The sequence below is a fragment of the Rhea americana genome, unplaced genomic scaffold, assembly GCF_003343005.1.
Source record: "Rhea americana isolate MKP2758 unplaced genomic scaffold, rheAme1 scaffold_124, whole genome shotgun sequence".
In the NCBI taxonomy this organism is placed as follows: domain Eukaryota; kingdom Metazoa; phylum Chordata; class Aves; order Rheiformes; family Rheidae; genus Rhea; species Rhea americana.
The window spans coordinates 628,226-652,102 of NW_028185306.1; the positions used below are offsets into that span (position 1 = coordinate 628,226).

General features: G+C 37.5%; 1 protein-coding gene and 1 long non-coding RNA gene across 2 annotated transcripts in view; one reads left to right on the plus strand and one right to left on the minus strand.

The window, feature by feature from the left end:
- Positions 1-13,847, plus strand: part of COBLL1 (cordon-bleu WH2 repeat protein like 1) — a 91,254-nt gene extending 77,407 nt beyond the window's left edge. Inside the window, exons 10-14 of the mRNA XM_085325861.1 lie at positions 49-307; positions 2,793-2,878; positions 4,723-6,329; positions 7,679-7,861; positions 10,840-13,847. Of these exons, the coding sequence (XP_085181987.1) occupies positions 49-307; positions 2,793-2,878; positions 4,723-6,329; positions 7,679-7,861; positions 10,840-10,926 (2,222 nt within the window). The 3' untranslated portion in view covers positions 10,927-13,847. The remainder of the gene's footprint in view (positions 1-48; positions 308-2,792; positions 2,879-4,722; positions 6,330-7,678; positions 7,862-10,839) is intronic.
- Positions 1-23,877, minus strand: part of LOC146600263 (uncharacterized) — a 63,739-nt gene that overhangs the window by 29,076 nt on the left and 10,786 nt on the right. The window lies entirely within an intron of this gene.

Consider the following 23,877-nt stretch of genomic DNA (forward strand, 5'->3'; position numbering starts at 1 on the left):
TTTTTTTTTTTTTGGTTTTTGTTCTTTTCTTGCATTCTGTGAGCATAGCTGGAAGGAGCTCTGAATACAGTCTGGAAGAAATTGATGAAAATGAAGAGATGAGTGTGCAACAGAGAGAGGAAACTGAAAGTACAAAAACCTCTCTCGGGACAGGAGAGGTTACTGCAACGCTAAGCTCTACTGAGGTACCACTGGAAACAGAGAAAAAAGATCCTGCTTCATCAGCTCCAATTCCTGGCAGTGTTTCTGTAGACAACTTACAAAGCCTCCAGGAAGAAAAACAAGAAGATATTAGCACAGATGGCAAGTAAGTACGCTTTGTGACAAAGAAAGAAGCATTGGGGAGGGAATGGGGGAGGCAGATAAAATGTAGAGTGCTGTTTCATTGTGGAGCACAGAATAGAGAATTGTGAGAGAGGAATGAGCTTAATAAGCTAAGGTTTCAATTGTAGCACTCTTCTGTACACAGTAATTCATGCAGCTTTTCAACAAAAACGACAAAGAAGTGTTCTGCAGGCTATTTGGTTTGAGCCTCCCTTTCCTTATTACCAAAACAGCCTGACCCCAGGAAAGCAGAACCTGACTCTAAAATATCCAACATATTTACTAGAGCAATGTGCTGTGAAAAACTGTGGATTAAATAAAAATTTAAATTTTCATTCTTAGATTGTAGGGGGATAGATAGGCTATCTCAGTTCTTCTGGACACAGTTATCTATTGCTTGCATATCTAGTTTTTTTCATTTTTGTTTTGTTTTTTCCCCTCTATCTTAGCCAGTTATCTGGACGTGCTTTATCCATCTGCTCTCAGGAAATCAAGTTAATTCTTCCTTTTTAAAGGATAAACACACGGGTTTCCTTAACCACCCATTTTCTTTTCTAGTGATGCTGTACCTTTGCCCTTCAGCATGTTGGCTAAACTACCCGACTCAGCAGGCCTCCAACAAGAGTTAGTGCCTGCTTGAAATGAATGCTGATTGTCTAGAAAAGTCTCATTGCGTTAATGTAATTCACTRTTTCTGTGTTCTCTGGAGCAAATAAACTGGCAACTGTGCCCAACTGAAATTGRAAGAACTACTTCAATTATTATACTGAAGCCAAAATCTGTGAATGCTGTATTAGCCAGGAACTTTCAAGGTAGTATAGAGAGTTTTGACTTGTATTTCAAGGGTCTTTTTAGTTAGTCCCAGATCACCTGGAGCTTTGCAAAAAGCTTTGGTGTTCTGTTCTGACGGATACTGTGCTGGTTGTTTGGGTCTGCCKGCTTTATGAGTGAGGAGGAGGATCAGGCAAATAATATTTTTGTCTTGAATTTTCAAATTTTCAGACCTGTTTTATTACTGGGCCAGTTTGGCCAATTGCTCAGAAACTGGTTTTTTCTCCACTAACTTGTAATAGCCTCTCATAGCCTATAATACTACTGAGCATCATGCAGTATGCACTGCACTGTAACTGTATAGTTTGGAAATTCCTTCCTAGAATATCAGAGTGATTCTAGAATAAGGACTCGCATTTCTCTGACACATGATTTCTGGAAACCTTTTGCTAAGTCAACTATTCTATATAAGATCTAGTTACTTTGTAGGAATTTTTCTTTTAATCAAGCTCATGGGATATGTGTAGTATTCAAATAAAAATGATGGTTTCTGTAGTACTGTATATTATATTATGACTTGTGGTTTTTAACTTGATTTGGACTTTATTTCTTTATTATAAAAACATTTTAGCTTGTGAGAACCTACTGTTCAGTGTCTTGAGTGTATGAAGTTTAAACTTTTTCTCAACAAGAGCTGTGAGAGTTTATGGTCCTGTTTAATGGTTTATTGGACACTTCAGACTGTGCAAGCAGATGAAGAGGAATGTTGCTGAAGAATTTATTGTTTTAAAGTGATTCAAGCAGATGTTTCAGCTCAAGGCACTGGTTCCTGATAACTAACACCTTTGAGGTGAAAAATAAATAAGAACCTTCATAATGCTGGCATTTGTAACTAGAGAAAATAAAAGTATCTTAAATGAAGACCTAAAAATATCTTAAATGGAGACCTAAGTTTGAAGTTCTATTTTTTTTTAAAAAAGTTGAAGTATTTTGGCCTTTTTTATTTACCTTTTTAAGTCCACTACATAATCTTTTCCCCAAAACTATACACACGCACACACATACAGTCCTCTTGTTTATGATTTGAGGACAGAAATTATGTGCACTTGCAAAATGTTTAGCATGCAAGTAACATTTGATGCCTATTTCTTTCTTGTACTCAAGATTTCTCTTGAAAGGAACAGAAAATTTTTCATTCCATTATTTAGAAAATTCTGCATTGCACTTTTTCACATGCAATCAGATAAGTTCCTGTGTTTTGTATAAGGGACAAAATCAAAGACATATTTTTAATGTTGGAGGTGTCAGAAAGAGTCAGGAGGTGTAAGAACACTTACATGAATAATAAACCATCACTTTAGTGGCTTTACTGAAACTGAGCTGTTACTGGCAAGAAGGTTGTTCAAAGTGCATGAGTAAACAAAAGGAGGGGAAGAAGGGAAAGGAAAACTGAACATGTTCTTATGCAGAAGAGAGTGAAGCTGCATGTCATTTAGGTATTTAAAATATCATAGCAACATTTCCTGTCACTTAAAAACAACAACAAAAAAAACTCTATTGAGTATTCCAGTGTTTGGCAGAATGATTCTATTTTGTCCATCTGTGTTTGGAGAATATTGCCAGTTCTCTTGCATCTTTTCTTGTGTTTACTGAAATGAGTGATACCAGCATATTTAATGTTCTGTTGTGCTTTGTAGAGGACTGCACACTAAGATAAGCAGTGAGCAAGCTGCATTTGAAAAAGACAGGAAACTCAGAATTTTGGATCAAAATAAAAATAATGGTGAGTAGTTCCAACTCATTTTTAATACTTCAAAACAAGTTTGAAGAGAACTATTCCTTTGAGAACAATGACAATTTAATACCGTCAGCTTGCATGGTTATAAGCAGATTACCTTCTTGTTTTCTGTAGCTCGGATGTATCCTGTGGGATAGGGTAACAAGAATTTACTCTTCCTTCTCCCCCCAGCCCCTTATGTCCCATAGCAGTAGTCAAAGCAGCACTGCAGTTTTGAAAGGCAGTATGGGGACAGGTCTGGGTGGAGCTGCGATGAGGGCAGCTGCGATGAGGAAGGTGGTTGGATGCAGAGGTTCTCCTGCCATGTGGTATGACATGGGCACCATGCCACAACGGAGAGGGAGAGGCCTTCTAATGTTCTTATGAAATTGCCGTGAGTTTTCTGTGTGAAAAACATGTTTTTTAAACACAAGTATTGAGATGTTTATTTAGAAAGAAACAACATCCTATCGATACAATGGTTTGTAAATTTCTCCCTGACTTTAGTGACCTTACTGATTTATTTTCTCCTTTTTGTGACATTTATTTTTCAGATTCATATTCAGTTTTCCATAGTCTGTGTTCTGTACTCTMTGTAAAACATAAGAACATACTGCATGAGTCCAGCTTGCATTTAAAATAAGTTCTAACTGCCATTTTAATAACTTAATTAAAATGGGGAGAAACATTTTTTTTGCAAAATGCCACTCTACATGATTATTTCTGAAGAGTGTTTTTTTTAACAATATTTTATTTTGAACAATTTAAGACCCAAATATTCCCATGTTTTGGAGAAGACCATGTGTGTTTAGTCAACTCCATTTAGCAAATGGAGTTAATAGGCCTGCTGATTACTTGGAAAACTATAGTTCAACATAGTGCTTGTGTCCATGTTCTCCAGGTGTTSCATTATGCATATAAGCTAGGTATAGTTGACAAATAACATTTTAACAATAAACAAAAGCCACAATGGTGTGAAACTAGATAGAAATTACAGCTTACTTAGTATTGAATAGTCCTTGAGTTCGAGTCATTGATGCCAATATAATAAACTCAAACTCATTAGTACTCTTTAAATGATTCTAGAACAGGTTTTTCTATTAGGTGGATGCATGACACCAGAAGCCTGTTAATGAATGCAAAATACCTGAGTAAGAATACTATTATTTGGCAATATTATTCAAAGTATATCTTCAAATAGATTTTAAATGTAAATGCTAAGAAAAATTAGTACTAGTGAGGAACCAGTTTTTGTGGTTAAATATGTTTAACCACATTTTCCCCAGTACAAGAGAGACATGGAGCTACTGGAGAGAGTCCAGTGCAGGGCTACGAGGATGATCAGAGGGCTGGAGCATCTGCCCTATGAGGAACGGCTGCARGAGCTGGGCCTSTTYAGCCTGGCGAAGAGACGACTGAGGGGGGATCTGATCAATGTGTACAAGTACCTGAAGGGAGGGTGTCAAGGGGAYGGGGACAAACTCTTTTCAGTTGTCCCGTGTGACAGGACAAGAGGCARTGGGCAGAAATTGAAGCACAGGAAGTTCCGCCTGAACRTGAGGGGGAATTTCTTCCCTGTGAGAGTGACAGAGCACTGGAGCAGGTTGCYCAGAGAGGTGGTGGAGTCTCCTTCTCTGGAGATCGTCAAGGCCCGCCTGGAYGCAACCCTGTCTAACATGCTGTAGGTGTTCCTGCTGAGCAGGGAGGTTGGACTAGATGATCTCCAGAGGTCCCTTCCAACCTTACCGATTCTATGATTCTATTTTGGATTTTGGGCTTTGTGATGTAAGTGGGAAGGTTAAATTTTTTCAGTATTCATACTAATTTCAGAATCTCTCTTTAACTTGAAGATCACAGTGATACAAAACTCCTTGCAACAGCAGAAGAAGGAAAAGAACTTCAGACAACAGAAATTACTACAGTAGATCTTAGAGAAAATGACAAGCTTGAAATTGACAGACTATCAAACTGCCAGGCATGTAAAAACGACATCTCTGTAAGTCATAGGAATTATCCACAAGTGATTCCAGGGATGCAGGATCAAAAGTCAAATCAAAACAGCCTGGATACAGTAAAAACTCAGGATGTTGCAATTCAGACAGGTCCATCAGAGAGCAATTTGGGAAGAACTACACTCAAGGAAATGACTGTTTCTCAAGACTGTGAGTCATTCAGGGGCTTGGCCCATCAACACAATACAAACAACCCCCTTCTCCAACTGAAGCATGGAGTACAAGAGGATGAAGAAATTTCAACAGAATTAAACCTTCAGAGGAAAGAAGTTACTCCTGAAAAAATAAATCATATAAAAGATCGAAGTTACAGTTCTRCAAATAGCGATAATGTTGTTTCACCAGAAACAACTGCAAAAATTCCAGATGACTCTCCTTTAAAAGGTTACCCTCTTTATCGACAGGACACCAAACCTAAACCTAAGCCCTCTAATGAAATTACAAGAGATTACATACCAAAAATTGGGATGACTACTTATAAAATAGTGCCTCCAAAATCCTTAGAAATAGAGAAGAACTTAGAATCAGAAATTCCATCAGATTATAAAGATCAGCAGGTATCWGCTCTGGAAAACTCTCTGAAGCATGAAGACTCCAAAGAATTCATAATGCAAACTGAAATTCCTCATCTTTCCAAAAGCRTGGATCATTTTCAGTTTGGTTCACAAAATGAACCTCTAGCAGCAAATGATCCACTGCACAGAGTGAACAGTATTTCTGAGCACACTGTGACTTCTCAAGTTGAAATTACTCCTGAGAGCAATCAAACAGAAACGGTGTTTTCCAAACAGCGTATYCCACTGATGTTAAGCTTGGATAATACAAATGTTTCTTGTGACACTCAAGACAAATCAATTGCGTTAAGTCCTGCAACAAAACCCAATTCTTTTTTTCTGCAAATGCAGCGAAGAGCTTCAGCTCATTATGTGACATCTGCAATTGCCAGAAATACTGTTTCTGTTCCCAGTTCTATTCAAAATGAAGCTAAGAATACAGACATAGGAAAAAAAGATTTGACACCAGATAAAGCTACTTTTCCTTTACATAAAGCAAGTAGTTTCTCTCCTCCAGCAGATGAACAAGATGATTACGAAAACAAAATCGAATCCTCCACCTCTCCTGTTAAAAGCAAACCTTTGAGTTTTCCCTCCTGTCAACCAGCACCGTTGAACTTAAAAACTCTAAGAACCTTTGCAGTTCCAAAGCCATATTCCAGTTCAAGACCATCCCCTTTTGCTCTTGCTGTCTCATCAGCAGTCAAAAGGTCACAATCATTCAATAAAACACGTACAATCACTAGCCAGGCAGCGAGAGAGGAGTTTCCTGTTGAACTGTCCTCTGCAACTTCTGCGGCTGAATTCTCCTCAGCTACCTCCATGCCTCAAGTGAAAAACGCTTCCTTACAGAACGTACTGGGAAGGTCACAAACTAGTCTAACAGATAAGGTAAACCTTACTTCTAACATTCCTCAATCACTGATCCACTGTGATCTCATTTACAACAGAGGAGAGATTTACTTTGGCTAGTCTTTGAACTGCTCTCTTATCGGAAGATGCTATATCGATACTGTAAAACTCTTGTGGTACTGAACAGTAGTGCAACATCTCAATGAAATAAAAAGAAATATTACAGTGAAAATGGTCTCATTCAGAATATTAGAAATAAGTATTTCTTGCCACAATTAAAACCTTATTTGAAGAGCAGAAARTTAAATGGAATCATTTACATTGCGTATACCTATTTTTATGTTCAGAGTGCTCAAGATTTGTTCTTCATGCTTCTGTGTATTGGTTGTATCTCTGACTTAATTCTGTGARTAATGCGAACAGTTTGGCTTCAAAGCGATCATGGCATAAGGAAGTTTAAACWGGGTGTATTGAGATTTTGCTGGCATAATTATCTAAGTGAGGAGAAAAAAATCATAATAATCAGCTAGCTTATCAGTATTGCAGATGCAGATACACCAACAACAGATATTTAGTGTTCTCATTCAGAGAACTAAAGTATTCTGTCAGAGTTGTTTTCTAAMTGTTATAAACAGCATGTTCATAATGAAAAATTGACGCATCCACAAATTCCATGCAGTATATGAGCCGAAGTCTGCTGGCTGCCTTGTATGTTCTGTACAAATCAGCAGGATTGCAGGATTACAGGATTCTGAGTTTAGAAGGCAAGAGGCGGTACTGTCCCAAATTTCATATTTTTTTATAATGTCCACTTTCTTTAAGCGTAGAAGCTAGACACTGATCTCTGTTCAGTAGATTCAGAATGCTGTCATGCTTGGTGCTCTTTCTGCTTGTGGCACAGATGCACTGCTGAACTTTTCAGGGTGGCTCTTTCTGGATAAGGTTTGGATGTCAAATTTTGATTCTTAGAGGAAAGCATAGTGAAAGAAATGGTAGAAAGAAGAAATTCTAGCTCGTGTTGGGGCAATGAGTAGTTTTGTCTAGGAATATGGTATAATTAGTTCTTTGACTACTTCAGTGCTCACAGAATATTTAAATATGACATAGTGTGGTGTCTAATGTGCTTATATTTGAGCTATTTGTTTATCTGTTTATCTTAAGTGTTGTAGGCARTATACAGTTTACAGAGCTTTAGTAGAAATGTGGCTGATCTCTGAAATCTTGAATGAAGCAAACACTAGAATGGTGGCATAGTTTGATATGCAACTTTTTGCCAGATTTATTTAGTTTTCCGTTTGTGACTAATTCAGATTAAAGGGTTTTTCTTCTCTTTTTCTTTTCTTTTATTTTCTTTTTTCTTTTTTTTCCTTCTCTCCCTCTCTCAATAGAAAAGCAGCTGTGTGAATAGTGAGCAGTTGAGCCAGGTGCAGTCAGGTGCTTCAACTGACCACCCACCCTCTGTCACCAAGAGACAAACTGCGATGATGTTCCAGCGCTCTGACCCAGAACAGATCCACCAAAGCTTGCTGGCTGCAATCCGTTCTGGAGAAGCTGCTGCCAAATTGAAAAGGGTGAGTTTTCATCATTGCACTGTAACAATGAACTCACAGTCTGTCCTTCAAACTTACCAAATTAATGCCTGACATTAAAAGCAGTCAGCCTTTGCATAAAGCACTATAAGGAAGTGTCTTAACAATAGGAAGAGAAATGGAGAAGAGAGTTTAATTTTGCAAAGTAACCCAGTAAATGCACATAAGATTCACACGTCCATATTTTCAAACAATACAAATCAAATTKGAAATCTTCCTGAAATGTGTTTGATACTTCTTAGTCGTCAACTAAGTCTCTCTTAGATCTCTAAGATTTGAAGTGATGTGGTTTTAGCCTCATGCTGAACAGCTTCATCCTAATAAGAAGTGAATCAGCTGCAGCCTTTTGCTGGCAGGTAGCAAGTTCTGAAGTTTTTTTTTTTTTTTTTTTTTNCTAGTTACTAGACTGTATCAAGTCCTTAATTCTTCTTAAGCATATTTGAAGCCTCCTGTTGCTGTTTGGTATCTTTAATAGATTTCTCAGTGTTTGTCAACAATCATGGTTAGGTGGTTTTGTATTCTTTTTTCCCCCCACCCCCTTAGGTAAAAAAATACTGCTTGAAGAATTGTTTTACTATTCTCCTAAAATTAACCTGTTCTTCTTTCATTGGGTAGAATATTGCACACTTAAAAAATTTATATTACTTCAAATTTATAACCAAGCAGTTGAATGATAGTCTCACACACAGCTTTCTTGACCCCAGCACTAGTATTTTACATTCTGTAGGGAAGAAAAAATTCTTATTGTAGAAAGTTAAAGAAATACAGTCCTTTTTGTTTCTCTTCCCTTTCCCACCTGCAGCTTGAAAAAACAAATGCTTGTGTGTGTGTCTTCTTCAGTAGGCCTTTGATTCTTTAGGGTCAAAATCTTTCTCAGTGGACATTCAGATCTTRGTATGTTTTGGTATTAGTCAGTCTGTTTCAAATAGGTAAGGTTTTATTTCAGTGCAGCAGTGCAACAGCCTCTCTGCGACTTCTAGACCTGCTATCCTTCCTATACTGAGCAGGAAGTTACYACCCCTTGGAAAGGTTATAAGCACACTCAAATAGTTGTTGCCCTGTAGTCAGTAAGTGACACAGTGCAATATTGCTTCTAACCATCTGTAACTAGCCAAAAGTCACTTTAAAACACAGAGTAAGAATAAGCAAATGCTGTATTGTTCAGAGTCACTTACAGGTCAAATCTGTCTGTTTTAGCAGAAATACTGGCTGGGCATGTATTTTTATTAAAATGTTTTCCCAATGCATAACTGAACTGCAAAAAAAATATTTAATTTTGCATAGTAAGTGAACTTTGGTTATTTTATGATTCTATGGGAAACATGCATGAGCATGGCTACTGTCATAGTAGCTTACAACTTTGTTTTTTAAAAACAAAGTTCATAAAGTGCTCCTCAGAATTCAGGAATTAAAGAAAAACTTCAGTGTGGGTTTTTTTTTTTTTTTTTTTACTTTCTAATAGAGATGTTCTCAGAGCAGGCTTACTTGACCCATATTGTTTTTATCAGTCTGGGTAAAAGAATGTCCTGGGAAAAAGAGAGAATTACTGAAATCTTTTTCACCTGCCTGCCTCCCTCCCTCCCTCCCCTTTTTGTGGGTAGATGTTCTTTCTCAGTATAATATTTGCAGAGACTGGGGTGGGGAGAAGCTATAATTTTAGGGAGAAATGATTAGAATGAAGATGCCATAAGCATAAAGGAAAGCACTGTGCAGTAGTGAAATCAGAAACAAGCTTAAACAAACAAACCAAATGCAATGAAGATACCGTTGAAATTTTGCCAAATGTAAAATTCTACACACTGTTTGCACTCTTAACCCTAAGCACATATGCTGTAGTGCATGTATTTGTGATTGGGGAAAARGTGTCTTGGCCTGTGGCAGATTAATAAAAACACTGTCTGATTTTATGTTCAACACTGAGAACTAGCAGTCCTAGGACAAATAGAAAAATGAAGCATTTTGTGTTAACAGGATGTGAGCACCCAAAAGTGATTTCCAGTTTTATTGGAAGGGATTTTTAAATGTGTTCACCTCATAGCTTTCACCATCATACTGCTATCAGCAAAGGGGTGATAACCTGATGGATTTGAATTGTGTAAGAGGTCTGTCAGGTGCTTGCTTGTCTCTCCCCTTTTCATCTCTCACTGTATTCTCCATTTTTTCACCTCTGTGGGGGAAGCATTTAAAACAAAAGATGAAAATGCTAGCATCACTAGCCGAACCCTTTATTTTTTTTTCTTGTTTTACTTAAAAAGTTGTCAGTATGCAGTGCCAAGATCTGTGGTCTTTTGTGTTGCAAATCTTTTTTGTTGAATGGGGCCTTCAATAATTACTAACCTAAAATGGATCACGTGAGGTTTCTTTTTGACCATTCTTCTCTTCAGAATATTTTCATTGTATCTAGTAGACTGTGCTGTGGTATCTGGTTCTCATGGCTATAGGAYACCCATAGCTCCCACAGACTCTGTTTGGATTTGTTGGTTTATGCAGCCTTCTTGAAAATCAGACTATGTCTATCCTAAAAGTTATCTCCTGGTAAGAGAGACATTTCCATGTCATAAATGAATGTTAGAAGATTTTATGTTAGAAATTAGTTCTATGCAATATTTWATAAAGACAGTTTGTTTAGAGTGATAGTATTTCAAGTATTTCTTTTAGTTGAGTCCATCTGCAGTCCTGCTTTAGAGATTATGTATTTATTGAATAGTTATGCATTGAATTTTTAGATAGGATAAATGTACTTTTAAATAATGATGTATGTTTCTACTTTAGCAGCATGTGTACTTTGTTCAGAAATCATCTCAGAGGTCTCTGGGATGAGGAGAATATGCTAACTGAAGTAACAGCAGTTCTATTTTCATGAACATTATTATATAACACACTACAGAGAGAAGAATCTTAAAAGTTATGTTAATATTATTTCTTGTAATTGTTTTTTCTTCTTTTTCTCCTGCCTCCAGGTTGGTCCTACATCAACCACTGTATCTGTCAATGGAAGAGCCAGGCTTACTCATTTGTATTCCACAGAAGCAAAAGCTAATCATTAGATATTATACCAAATATTTTGCACTTTACTACTGCTTCATAGGCCAACTCAATACTAACTACGAATTATTGAAAGTATAAATGCAAGTAGATGTTAATATATTTGTGTTAATTGGTATAGGAATTTCACACTGGGTCCTTTGCCCAGGAAAGATTATTAGACTATATAAATTATGGTAATATTTTGCCTTTTTCTCTTTATAAAGCTGACAATGCTGCTAAAAAGGTTTAAGAGAAGGTGCAGATGAGCTTCACTGGTGTTGGAATGAGAATCAAAAATTGTTGATTTCAGCCTTTAAGACTGAACAATATGTAGCAGTGTGCTGAAAGTACAGATTTCTCTAAATGAAAGAATTTTAGATCAGTAATTTTGTAATTGTGTAATACTTTAACAGATTGTATGAATTTAAATCTACCAAATGTTGCCTCCGTATTATTTTGTTAAATTAAATTTGTAATTAGTAGAAAACCTTAATTATACTCAATACTTTTGCTTCTCTTAGAAAACAGATACTTGGTTTTGTTCCTTCAGCTGAAGTAGTTGGGATAAGTATTTTGATTTTAAATCTTCCTTATTCCTAAGGAAGCACAAAGCAAATTGGGACATAAATTATGGGAAATTCTTGTACTACTTAAAAACTTTTCATAACAGTAGGACTACACAACTCTTCTCATCTGCTCTTTGAGTACCTGTATATAGTATTAACCTAGTATTCAGATACACAATCTCTTTTGTGAACTAGATATATTTTARAATAGTCATCAGCGTATAGTCACTCACTGGTAAAATGCAAATTCTGGTTTTGATACTTAACGAAATAGAAAAAGTTTTCACTGGAAGTATGACTAAAGAATGAACTGCTTTGGACTTYTTGTGTAAAGTATTTTAATCTTTAAACAGCACAATAAGAGAATTACAATGCATACTTGTGGTCTGAGAGCCTCTATTTATAAATTAAGCATTAGATACGAAAATGGGAGCATATATTAAAAAGAAAATGCTTTATGTTATATTTTAGCATGTATTTCCTGTCAAGATAATACATCTTGGGGAGAAGGGTGGAAATGTGATCACAATCATGATGAAATAGCTGGATTGTGGACACATGCAGCAATTGCGGGGGTTTTTGCCAAATTAAAATATTTTCTTGCTGGGCTTGATTTAAATAAAAGTAATTGTATTAGTTTTTATTCCTTAACACTATATTTATTTTGTTATAGAGACATTCTGTAACTCAGTTTCAGAAACTGATTTATAATTGTGCATTTCAAAGGGTTAATAATGGTTTGCTGCCAGTTTTTTGTGCAATAATCTGAAAAAGCCTATATTACTTTTCTAGTAGAGAGTGGATTATTGATTACAAGGAAAACAGTGTTAACTTAATGATGAAACCCTTCCAAGAATGTCCTAGTAAAAAAAAAATTCATAAATACAGCTGATGAACATTTGTTCAAACCTTACTGTTCTCTCATGTTTTGTCTTTTATAGCTTAGTCCTCTATAAATGTATATTACTGCTTCCTGCTCCTCCCAGTTCTTTCCTCCAATCAAGAGCTAATTCCAAAAGGGAACAAACAAAACCAGCATGGTAGTTCAGAAGGTCTGTTTCAGGGTCTGATTGTAAAAGAATGCTTCATCCATCGCTTGAAAAATGGGGAGGCGAAAGAGGTAGATACTTGTGGTTTTTTTTTTCCCTACTGGGGGGTTAGTTTTTCTAGATTTCACTGTGTCCTGAGGGACAAACTTGAAAATTATAGCTCTCTCCCAGGAATTTAATAAATAAAAATGTCGGTGGTCATTGTAATATTGGAATTCCACGTTTCAAACACTACTGTACAATATACTGACCTATGACTGTCACAGAGAGGTTGCACTGCTTAAGGAATCTCCTCATCACTTTGCCCACTTTGGGTGGGAGAGGGTTATGTGCTCGATTTTAGACCTTTGTGTTTTCTGCCAAAGATGACTAAAGTTATTTCACACAACTAATTTCATCTCCATGCATAATGATACAAGATTACATGACATTTTCAATTTCAATTGGACCTGTGGAATCAGGTTATTCTGGGTTGGGGGAAAGATCAAATAACGTTACTTAGTTGTTGTTTTCTTTGGCTTTGACTACAAAACTAAACTACTGTATATTCCTTAGTACCATATGTTAAAAGTACATTGCCCTTTTATGTGAACTCCTGAGGGCAAAACACCATGTTATGTTAGATATTCAAACTACAAACATTTTGCTTTAATTTTACAGTCTCTGGTCTTTGTAATTGAACTTGCTTGATACTTAACTGAAATGTCTGCACACAATAGTACTGTGAAATTGTTAACTGGGATTTTTTGTTACTAGCTGGCAATATTGCTCAGCAAAACTTTTTCCCCATCGTCCAATATATGCGTTTAAGACATTTTAAGAACTTGCTATTGTATATCTAATGACTCATTTCTCCTTATACTGTTTTATTAAATTCTACCAGCAAAACTCTTGGTGATGAACGTGACATGTTTATTCATTGTTTAAGGAAGAAAATATTTTTGCTCAAGTAATTTATCAGTTGCTCTAGTACCGGCAAGCTTCAGTTAGACAGCAGTAAATTTTGGTTGTGGATGCCTTGTGTATAGGGGAAAAAGACTTTTTTCTTGCTCAAGAATACAGTTTGGGCAACGCGTGCTACAGATGCCTTCCAACAGAAAGCCACTAATTATGCGACACAACTTATAATCTTCTTGCTGTTTCAAAGCAACAGTCAAAATGTTTGGTGAAGGACGTTGTGCAGACATTAATATAGGTGCGCTGTGACTGTTACGAGTTCTTTGAAGAAGCAGCAGGTACTTGTAGCATCTTGGTCCGCTTCTGTCTCCTGTACGGGATGGTTGGGAAAACATCTGGGATGCTAAAAATAAACTCTTTAGTAATTATGGATCATATCCTTTTAATTCATTCTGCAGAAGAATAAAATAATGACTACAGACGGAGAAGGGAAGCAGTTTTGCTGAGAGAGCTTTGTGCATCACCAGAGAATATCTGAAAATCAGTTATGATTGTAGGTTTTGAGGCTAAGGCAAGAACTCTCATACCTGAAGCTAAAAGATAYTAAACCACTGGCTGTTTCAATTTTAGGAAATCTGTATAGTAATCTGTGCCCTAGTTTAATTTCCCAGTTGCTCCCAATCARTGTGGGATACAGTGTGGTTACAGAACTTTGCCATTTTCTTCAAGAGTTGCTTGGGGGTGTTTTGTTTGTTTGTTTCTGGTTTTTTAAGTTTTGAAGTCCTCCTTCACTGGCTTCAGTAGTCCTCTTTACTGTAAATAACAGGGCAAGTTTCCTCCCTCTCTTCATATTTCTGCACTTTTGATTGCAGATATTTGTAGCAGAGTATACTCATGTCTCTTCATCGTCATGTTCAGTTTAATTTCTCACCTACTTGTGATTTGTGCCGTACGGTCCAAGATCTGTTAGAGCAAAGAAGATCCAAGAAGATCCATACCTTCAAGAGGTATGGGATCACAAKTAATAGGTAAAAAATGAGAATGCAGCATAAGACCACTTAGTGCTTTTAGGCACTTGTTATCAGCCAAGGCAAACATTTTCAGTGGGAGCTGCTCAGACATACTGAACACACAATGCAGCTGAAGCACAGCTGCAGAGAAGGTTAAAGGAATTCTGTTATGTAGCTATAAAGGAAGGATGCTGTTGAGCAGTAGGGTGGACACCCTTCAACATGCTGCTTGGACAGAGTGCGTTTATCAGATGTTGGACAATTACAGCTAGATTTGAAGAGCAGCTGTAAATGACTAAGTTGATGGGAATCACAAAATCAGCAAGGTTGGAAGGGACCTCTGGAGATCTAGTCCAGCCTCCCAAAGATTTCCTGGTGGTGGCTCCACTGGGGCTTGAACCCAGGACCTTCAGCATGTAAAGCAGATGTGATAACACTACYCTATCCCTCTACCCCAATGGTAGCAAAGCAAATAGATTTGGGTTTTTTTTTGTTTGTTTTCTCCTTCGGAAGGGAAAATGTGTCTTAATTGTCTATTATTAGATATAGTCTATTGTCTATATCTTAATTGCCAGTGTTAATGCAATATGAGGCTGAACTCAAAATTGTGTTTGGACTGCAGCTGCCATCTTCACAGCACATGATAACTGTTTCTGAATGCTGTGAGTGGTCTGAAGTTCTGAAGCTACAATGTTCTGTTCAGAGTCATCTTTACTGTCAGCAATTGAGTTGAAAGATTGCTTGTTACAGATAGAATCTCTGTTGTGAAATTATTTTGATGACAAAGCTGTTACAGTAACAGTTGGAAATTTCTGAGCATTTAATAGAAAATAATGCATTTTATGTAGATTATATCTGATTGCAAATGGCAGGTTGTTTTTTCTTCAAAAATTTTGTGATGAGGTATTTTTGTGAGAGGGAAGGTATCCCTGTTAAATGACATGAAACCTGTAAGTAATGAGAGATGCTACACTTTTTTTTTTTTTTTAATGCTACTTTTAGTTCCGTCTGCCCTGCAGGAGCTGTGTCCTGATATGTAATGCATGAGCTGTGCATCACAAATCTACACAATGTGTTGTACATAAACTTACTTTATTTTACTCCCTTGCATTTTATATCCAGTCTTCTTAGAAGTATCTTCTTTCTGTCTGTTTTTATTATCACCATGTTCTTACTTTCTCAAGGCTGAACATCCTTACTACTTAGTTCTGATCTGTTTTTCAGTTGTGTTCTAATTTGTTCTAATCCCTGAGATTTTTCTTTTTGTCAGGACATCTCAACAGTGGTCCTTCCAGTTTTAACAGCTAAGGTAGATTTCCCTATTTTTTTTTTTATGCACTTTAAGAAATGTCACTCAAACTTCTAGTAATACTATCACATAATATCTAAATTTGGAATTTAAAAACAGGTTTTGGACCTCTATAATACCTCATACAAAGTTAATGAAAATAATCAGGCTTTGATCTGTTGATCAGTTGTCCAATTTTAATCTCTAATTTTCGATATGTGAGATTAAATTCAGTGTTCCACACTCAGAACTCTGATACTGCACTGAACTGGGAATAGATTGAGATCGAGGCTGAACTAATTGACGTAGAGTTGAGCCAAGAGAGTGTTCAAGCGCAACTGGAGCAGATGAATGCTTCCTTCCCACCACCCAGGAGAGRATATTAGAACTGTTAATGGAGTTATTCAGAAGTTATTCAAGCTACTTAAGAGAATGAAATTAAGGAGTGAGATGGGTGAAGGATGAGGTAGAGGAAAAAAGAGGAAGTCAGTCGTCTTGATCTTCTGGGGAATCACAGCTTCTGTGGAGGTAAGCAGGGATAGTTCTCTTCCTCCTCCTCATTTTAGTGCATTAAGGAAGAATCTTCTACAGTAAAAGCCTGAGTCAAGGAATATTTCCCTCCCCGTGGAAGATTCGTAATGAGTTTGGCATTCTTTATCAGTTTCTTATGACAGGCAGTGCTGCTTCCCCCTCCTTYCCCCTTTTGTGTTTCACGCTGTTTTGACTCCAGAGTGCTACAAATGCTGTATTGTTTGTGCRCATGCGGGTACAAGCCAGAAGCTAACAGCCTAACTCTGAAAGCCTGGTGTCTTGCAATCCTCAGTCATGTTAACAGTGCAATGATGAAAACAGTCGTGTGCAGGACAGGCATTTTTCTGTGTTACTAAYAGTAGAGCAATGAAAGAGAATCTTTTGGGAAAGGGTGAAGAAAATGTACCTGGGGAAAAAAGAAAAAAAAAAGGCACACTGAAACTCCTAGGAAATTTTAACTGCATCTGTTTGGTAATTGTTATTTCAGAGTGACTGTGTATGTGTAACTTGGGGCCAAGAAACCACAAGGACTGTGTCATCTCTAACAAATAGATACAACTCCAATGACAAAGGAATCACCCTTTCTTGTATCAAAGTTGGATTTGGATGCAAGTTGCTAATTCCTTTGTRAGCTTCCCAGATTCTGCCAACAACAGCCATGTGATCATACATGTAACACCAGTGGTGACTGTTTAATGAATGTATTTTTAGGAGCCCTTTTGTTGCTATTGCCTCCTGCATGAGAAGTGTTTCTGAAGAATATAGTGTAGTCTTACAAAATGTAAGAAGGGGTTGTATTAACAGTGACCCAACTGACTTTCTCAGTAACAGGTAGATGTGTATCAAGAGTGGGAGGTTGGGGGGCGAAAGGGGGGGAAGTTTTTAAGATCARTAGAGTCGGACTCCTCCGGGAAGAACAACAGCTTGCTGATGGACCATTCCCTTGCTCCTTCCCTTTGACAGARTAATCTTAAATGTCCGAAATTGAGAGCCTTAATCTTTATTTTGATCGACTGGAATGGCAGGATTCTTCATATTATACCTAACAAGGTGCTACATAAGAATTAAAGATCATACTCCCTTAGTTATTCGGTGACAAAAGATTGAGATAGTCACCCTGTGGAATATTTACATAGGTATCAAACGCTCACTGATTTATGTATTTTTTTTCTGCATTTTTATGCAGCTATGGTAACTAGTTTTACCAGGTTATACAAACTGTTAAGTCTGTAAGTCTCCTAAATATCACTTTACTGGGGAAATCTGTAGCATCCTAGAAATGCTCCTTAAATATTCCCTCAGTCTTCAAAAAAAGAAAGTTTTGAATTAAACTTAAAAAATAGAAAGCAGTTGTCAAGTGTAGGATTCTGCTACTATTTTTGCCATGATCAGAGAATGTCAAAGTAATGGGACACTGCCCCTTTTTATAATTTAAATCTCTRTCTGGATTTTTTTCACATCTGAATTTCGTATTGAACTTAAATGTTGAACAAATGTAATTGTTAAGGTGTTTCAACATCTTTAAATGTGAAAGATCACCAAATGTTTAATGCACGTAATTAGATGGACCTAATCACTTTTCATTAATGAAATACTGTCACTTAAGATGTACAGTGGCTTTGATTAGACACATTCACTTGCCAAATGAACTAGAATGGCACCTGAGGATGTCTAATATGTCAGTGATTCGGAAATATTAAGCTGCTTCTGTTTCGGTAGTGTCATGGCTCCTTCACAACTACTCTGGTCATTTCTAAGATGTAAAATTAAGCCTGCTTTGATTTATGAATGAGAACACCGTGTGTTGTGGACACTAATGGGAGTCAGTGGTACTCTAACTTGCATGCGAAGTCAAYATTACTAATAAAAAACAGGATAATTTAACCACTGAAGCAACTCCCCATAAAGACACAGCATTAGTCTTTATTTAAATTCTGAATGTGAAATGAGATTTAACTTGATCGCAAATTACAGGCTTAACACAGAGCTGATGTATGAGTTTATATTATTACCATTGCATAGTATAGGATGGTCACAATGTTATTTTATTTTCATGTGGGTATCTGCTACCTGAATTTTTACAAGAAAACAGAAAAAAATTGTGTACTGCCTGTATCAGAAAACTTGTTAATTCTGATACTGAAGCGGTGGCAGGGGAAGGGGAGGGGGGGGAACACAGAACTTAGTGATATATTATAAATAGTGAACTTAAAAGTTGAAACATCAAGTTATGTGAGTACTTAGAAAAGTCTACTGGCTGACAGAACTTTTTGTTCAAATAGGAGCTCAAATCATTTGACATACTGAAACTTGACTGTGTTTATGGATAATTGTTTTGCACATTTCACTCAGATGCATAAAAGTGTTGTAGTTTTTTGCAAATGTCAAAGAAAACTTGGGAATGGAGAATATAATCACTTAGAATACAGTATGGCTGGAGAGCTGTTAACTTTCTCCTCTAGAGAAATAATTTGTCCTGTCTAGTGACTGAACAGAGCTCTTAGTCCTTTTTTGTCTGGGGCTGGGGGGATGTCAGCCTTAAATGCAGCTGGATTATCTAGTACTGTTACCAGTCTGTAATACAGTAAGTCAGAAAGCAAAACGCCAGCTACAAATAACCCAGCACCCTCTCCTGTACCACCAGGAAGGCAGTGGTTATACTTGTTTAGTTTTGAGTCTTCCCTTGGAGTACTAGGCAGGACTGGCCTTGTTTAGCCTATTAAATTTGATACGATCACAGCCAGAACAACTATAGCTAGAGGGAACTCAACAAATGCAATCGATCGCATAACAGACTTAAAGCTATTGTCAAGAGTGAGAATTTCATAAACATTTTTGATATCTCAGCATCTGTGTTTATTGTCCTAGGTCACTCAGTAAAGTACTTGAGGTATGTGCCATAGGTGAGTGGTACATATCAGTAATACAGAAAGTAGACAGCCTATCATAAACACAGAAAACAAACCCAAGTTTTAAGCCAAAGTAAACAGAGAAGCAAATAGCCAAAGCAATGATACTGAGGCATTCTAGTAAATGGATAGTATTAAAGAAGAGAAAAAGAAATTTATAAGTTTATGTATATATAAATTTATAAGTTTTTATATAATATATATATATTTTATATATGTTATATATATATATATATATAAAATATATTTATAATGTTTTATATAATTTATATATACAAAGAAAGATGGACATAGTATGGATAAGTACCTTTTTCTTATTGTATAGGTTCTTTCAGTGTTCCTAATGTTGCTATTTGTAGATACGTTTGAAAATAAGTCCATTTTTAGTCAGGCAATAGCCTCCTTTTATTTTGTATTTATAATCAAAGCATCTTTAATGATCTCACACTGATGAATCCTTTCAGAATTGTATACTATTTCTAGGCCATTTTAGTAGTCCTTCTTTTAAAAATGCTCAGGGAGCGATTCTGTGCACAGCTCTGCAAGTGCATATATCTCCAGTTTTTCAGTATGTGGCTTTTGATGCCACTGTCTTTAAGTGTTTATATAAACTACTGGAAATGGGATAAAAGTAAACAGCAAGTACAATAAAGTATGGTAGATACAAGTAAATAGTATTCACAACTGACAAAATAGTTACAAAATGGGAATCTTGATAGGGAACATCCCTAGGCATAAAAATGTGCCAAAATGAATACAATCAAYGCAGAAAGGGAGAGGACTAAGTCCACAGCACAACAGAACCTGCAGATGCAGCAGCTGTTGAAGAATAAAGCTGGCCCACCAGTGGCTATCTGCAAGTACTACCATACTTAGTGTATTAGTACTAGTGTACATTAACCACTGGTGTATTTACTAGTGGTTAATCATAGAATTGGTAAGGTTGGAAGGGACCTCTGGAGATCATCTAGTCCAACCCTCAAATGAGTGGCCCGTACAGGGATTGAACTTGCGATCTTGGCATTATTAGCACCACGCTCTAACCAACTGTTAGCTCTAACCAACTGAGCTAAACCTAACCCCTAAATTATATATTCCTATTTGCAAACTCAATTATAGTAAATAAACTACTGTAGGACTTAGAATTTCATAATCCCCCCAGCTATATGTGTGTTTGTTCACTCTCATTTTTTTTTCTGCGATCCTGTGTGAGAACTAGGATGTGATGGTTGGTTGTAGTCACATTTATTTGAACCGGTAAAGCAAGGACGAGACGAGCACAAACAAATTTACTTCACAGTTGCATAAGCATTAAAATATTTCTGTTTTAACATAAACACAATGAATGATCTTTCTTAAAACAACTGAGCTGATTGCACTTTTCTAAATGAAATACTCAAGCTAATAGGGAAATGAGGATAGGAACAGAGAGAGTTGCAGTCAGTCACCTTGATTAAAGAGCATGATGGATGCCATCAACAGAACCTGTTGCATTTCCTCAAATGCAAAACATCAATTGAACGCTTGTGTACTGCACGATGAAGTGTTATTCGGACAYACAAGTGCACATCACATCAGTGGACACCTGCAGTTGCGAAGTGCATGTAACAAGCAAAGCCCTGTGGTGTGCGAAACTGCTGCAGTTCTGACCTGGGGCACCCCAGTAACACGAAGAGGTGAGGTAAAGACTAAAAAAGTGGATCGCACAGGATTTCTTTTTTAAATTGGGAAAATTTAGGAGAAACACATACTACAGGCAGCTGCATAATTAGGTACCTTACTTCCAAGAACTAACGTACTGTTAATCCTCATTAAAAACTGCAGTATAATGGTAACTTGCATAGTCAGATGTTCTGGAGGAGAAAGCCAAAGGTCCGTCAAGCTTCTAGTGGCCCCAGCTCTTGCAGTTGGCACATTTCAACCATCTCTGGGGTGCTGAGGGCAGAAAGCTCTGAGAGAGAAAGTGTTTCTCAGAGACTCTCTCTACCAAGACTAGCGAGCGGGTGGGAAGAGGAGAGCGTTATAGTTTCTGTAACTCGTAACTGTATAACTAATCCAGGCTATGTAAGAGAGCTCCACCTGAAACTAGCATGAGACATAAGCACAAGCTGCATGCACAGATTTCACATGGCGCTGTCCTGCTGGAACCTGTGAGAGACCCTGAGAAAAGGAGGTTTGGGGAAAGTTGGCTGCAGACTATGCCTGAGAATAGTGGTTTTAATATATATATATTTTTGACTTTAAAATTTGCTACTCATTTCTTTGAAAAATGAAAATTTCAAAAAAGGTGAATAGAATTAAGGGTCTGCTAGACCATCTCCTCCAGGAAAGGAAATAGGTGAGGCTTTTCTTGTGTAACTACTACATTCATCAAAAAAAAAAAAGTGATAATGATGTGACATATAAGTTGCCTGATCATCACTGGGCAAAAATAATTGTTTTATCTTGAGGCAATAGTCTGTATGCTCTAGCTTTAGAACCTAATGGAATAATGGCTGTACTGGGTCAAACTGAAGGTCCATTTAGCTTATTACCTGACTTCTGACAGTAATCAGAAGTTGATGACTGGAGAAATACAAGCATGATCAATCTTCAAAAAATTTTGCCTCAGAAAATTTCTGAGCGAAGATGATATCTATGTATTTAATACTCCTAAACGGTTCTATCTTTCAAGCGCTTGTCTACTGATTCTTTCGACTCTTGTAAACTTTAAGCAGTGATGGTACTGCATGGCAAGGAGTTTCTTGGCTTAATGACACACAGTGTGAAGAACTGCCTCTTTTCTGTTTGTTGTCAGCTTCCACTTGCTAGCTTAGTTTTATCCTCTCCAATTGTTTTCCTGAAAAAGACGTTAATTTACCAATCCCCATTTGTGCGCTTTGTGTCACTCATGCCTTTATGTAAAGGGTGTGGCTGAACCATTGGCATTTAAGATGTGTATGTTTTTGCCATCATATCTGTTAGATGTCGTCACAGTTCATCGATATAAAGTTGTAGGTCTGAGCATGTCCCATGCTTTGTTTCTCTAAACATCTTGGGAAGAGGGTATATTCTCTTAGCTGGATTTATTTCTCTCCAGGTTGTTTTTTCCTTTTGGCATGTTMTGTAAGTTTTCTACTTTGGCATGGGTGTCAGACCATGCAGCAGAGCCTTCTTTGTTTGATGAGGGCTGATAACCGATTTTCCAGGGCAAATGATGAAAGAAGGCTTTTTGTCATGGTGAGTCACATGCAGGATACACCCACCTTCTGTACAAGATCAACAAATTATAAGAGGAGTTTGTGTGTCATGGTTTGTGTGCCATATATCCAGCTAAGTAGAACCTTGCTAAGTTATGTTTATTTACAGATGATCATGTGATGATTTATTCATCAGATGATCACATCTGATTTGCAGCTGATCTTTTGAACTGACCAGTGAACAAAGAGTTTAAAAACTTGAGAATGGGATACAAAGGCTGCTCARTTTACTGTGATAGTCATTCATTAGTTTCAATTTATAATAATAAGATTACTTTGGCAGCTAAAATGCAACGCTTTGCATGTGAAATTTCAATCCATTTTTCTGATGGAAATTTCTATTGACCTTATTTCATTCAGTGACAGCAATTACTTTTTGAAATCCACTACCAACATACTATGTTTGATTAGAATAGCTCATCTAATCTAATTCATCCATTAGCAATTTTCCCCGGAAATCATGAAAGCATAAATATATGTTTTCTAGCAGTGAGAGATGAGAAATGAAACAGCTTAACAATAATAATAATAAGAAAAAGAGCGTGCCAAGCAAACATTCATGCTGCCTCCCACCTGAGCAGCACGGGCCGGCTGCTGCCTAGGGGATGGTGAACCAGGACCCAGCCTGGTGCTGCGGCCAGCAGGGCAGGCCTGTCCCCAGTACTGGAGCGAGAGGAGCAGGGCAGGCCTGGAGACAGCAGCTACATTCAGCCAGGAATCTGCATCCCCAGAGGGACAAGGCAGGTCCAAGGCTAAGCWGGGAAGTCCGTCTGCAGCTCTGGGTCTGGACCAGTGGGGCCTTGTGGTGAGGCACAGGTTTGGTGTGACTCAGTGTGAGCTGTACCTCAGGCGCGGGCCAAGCACTGGAGCCTCAGCTTAAGTGCAGCTGCCCGGGAAGCAAGGGCTAAGCCTGGGCTGCGGCATCCCCGCAGAGCTCTCTGGAAGTGCYTGTCCCAAGGCCAGCACCCACAACAGCCTGGCCCCAAGTGCAGGCAGCCAGACCCACAGAGGAGAGGGGAAGCGCTCAGGGCCCGGACACCCGGCTCTGATGGAAAGCACGCCTGCAAATAGAAGATGAAGCCAGAGCAGCGTGATTAGATTATTGAGAAACACAAGCCAGAGCTGACTGCTGGACAACTCGTTGCTAGCCATTGCACAGGGAGTCTAACAGAGAGCAAAATGTGAAACATAGGGAGCTGTGGCAAGTTATTAATACTGTTCTGGTTCTCTCATCGCCCTTCAATGAACTGTGCGTTAGACAACCTGACTGTAATATTTTCACTGCATTGAATCACTATACTGAAGATTACTGTAAAGCATCAGTTAAATTAAAACTATATATTTGCATGACGAACACTTTTACCTATGAATACCACTATCCAGAAATCTAGAACAGGCACAATCCTTTGCCTTTCGTTCAAATATTCTTTGTAGTCTGACTTGCAATTAAACAGTGTTTTCTCCTGAATTATTTATGCTGAT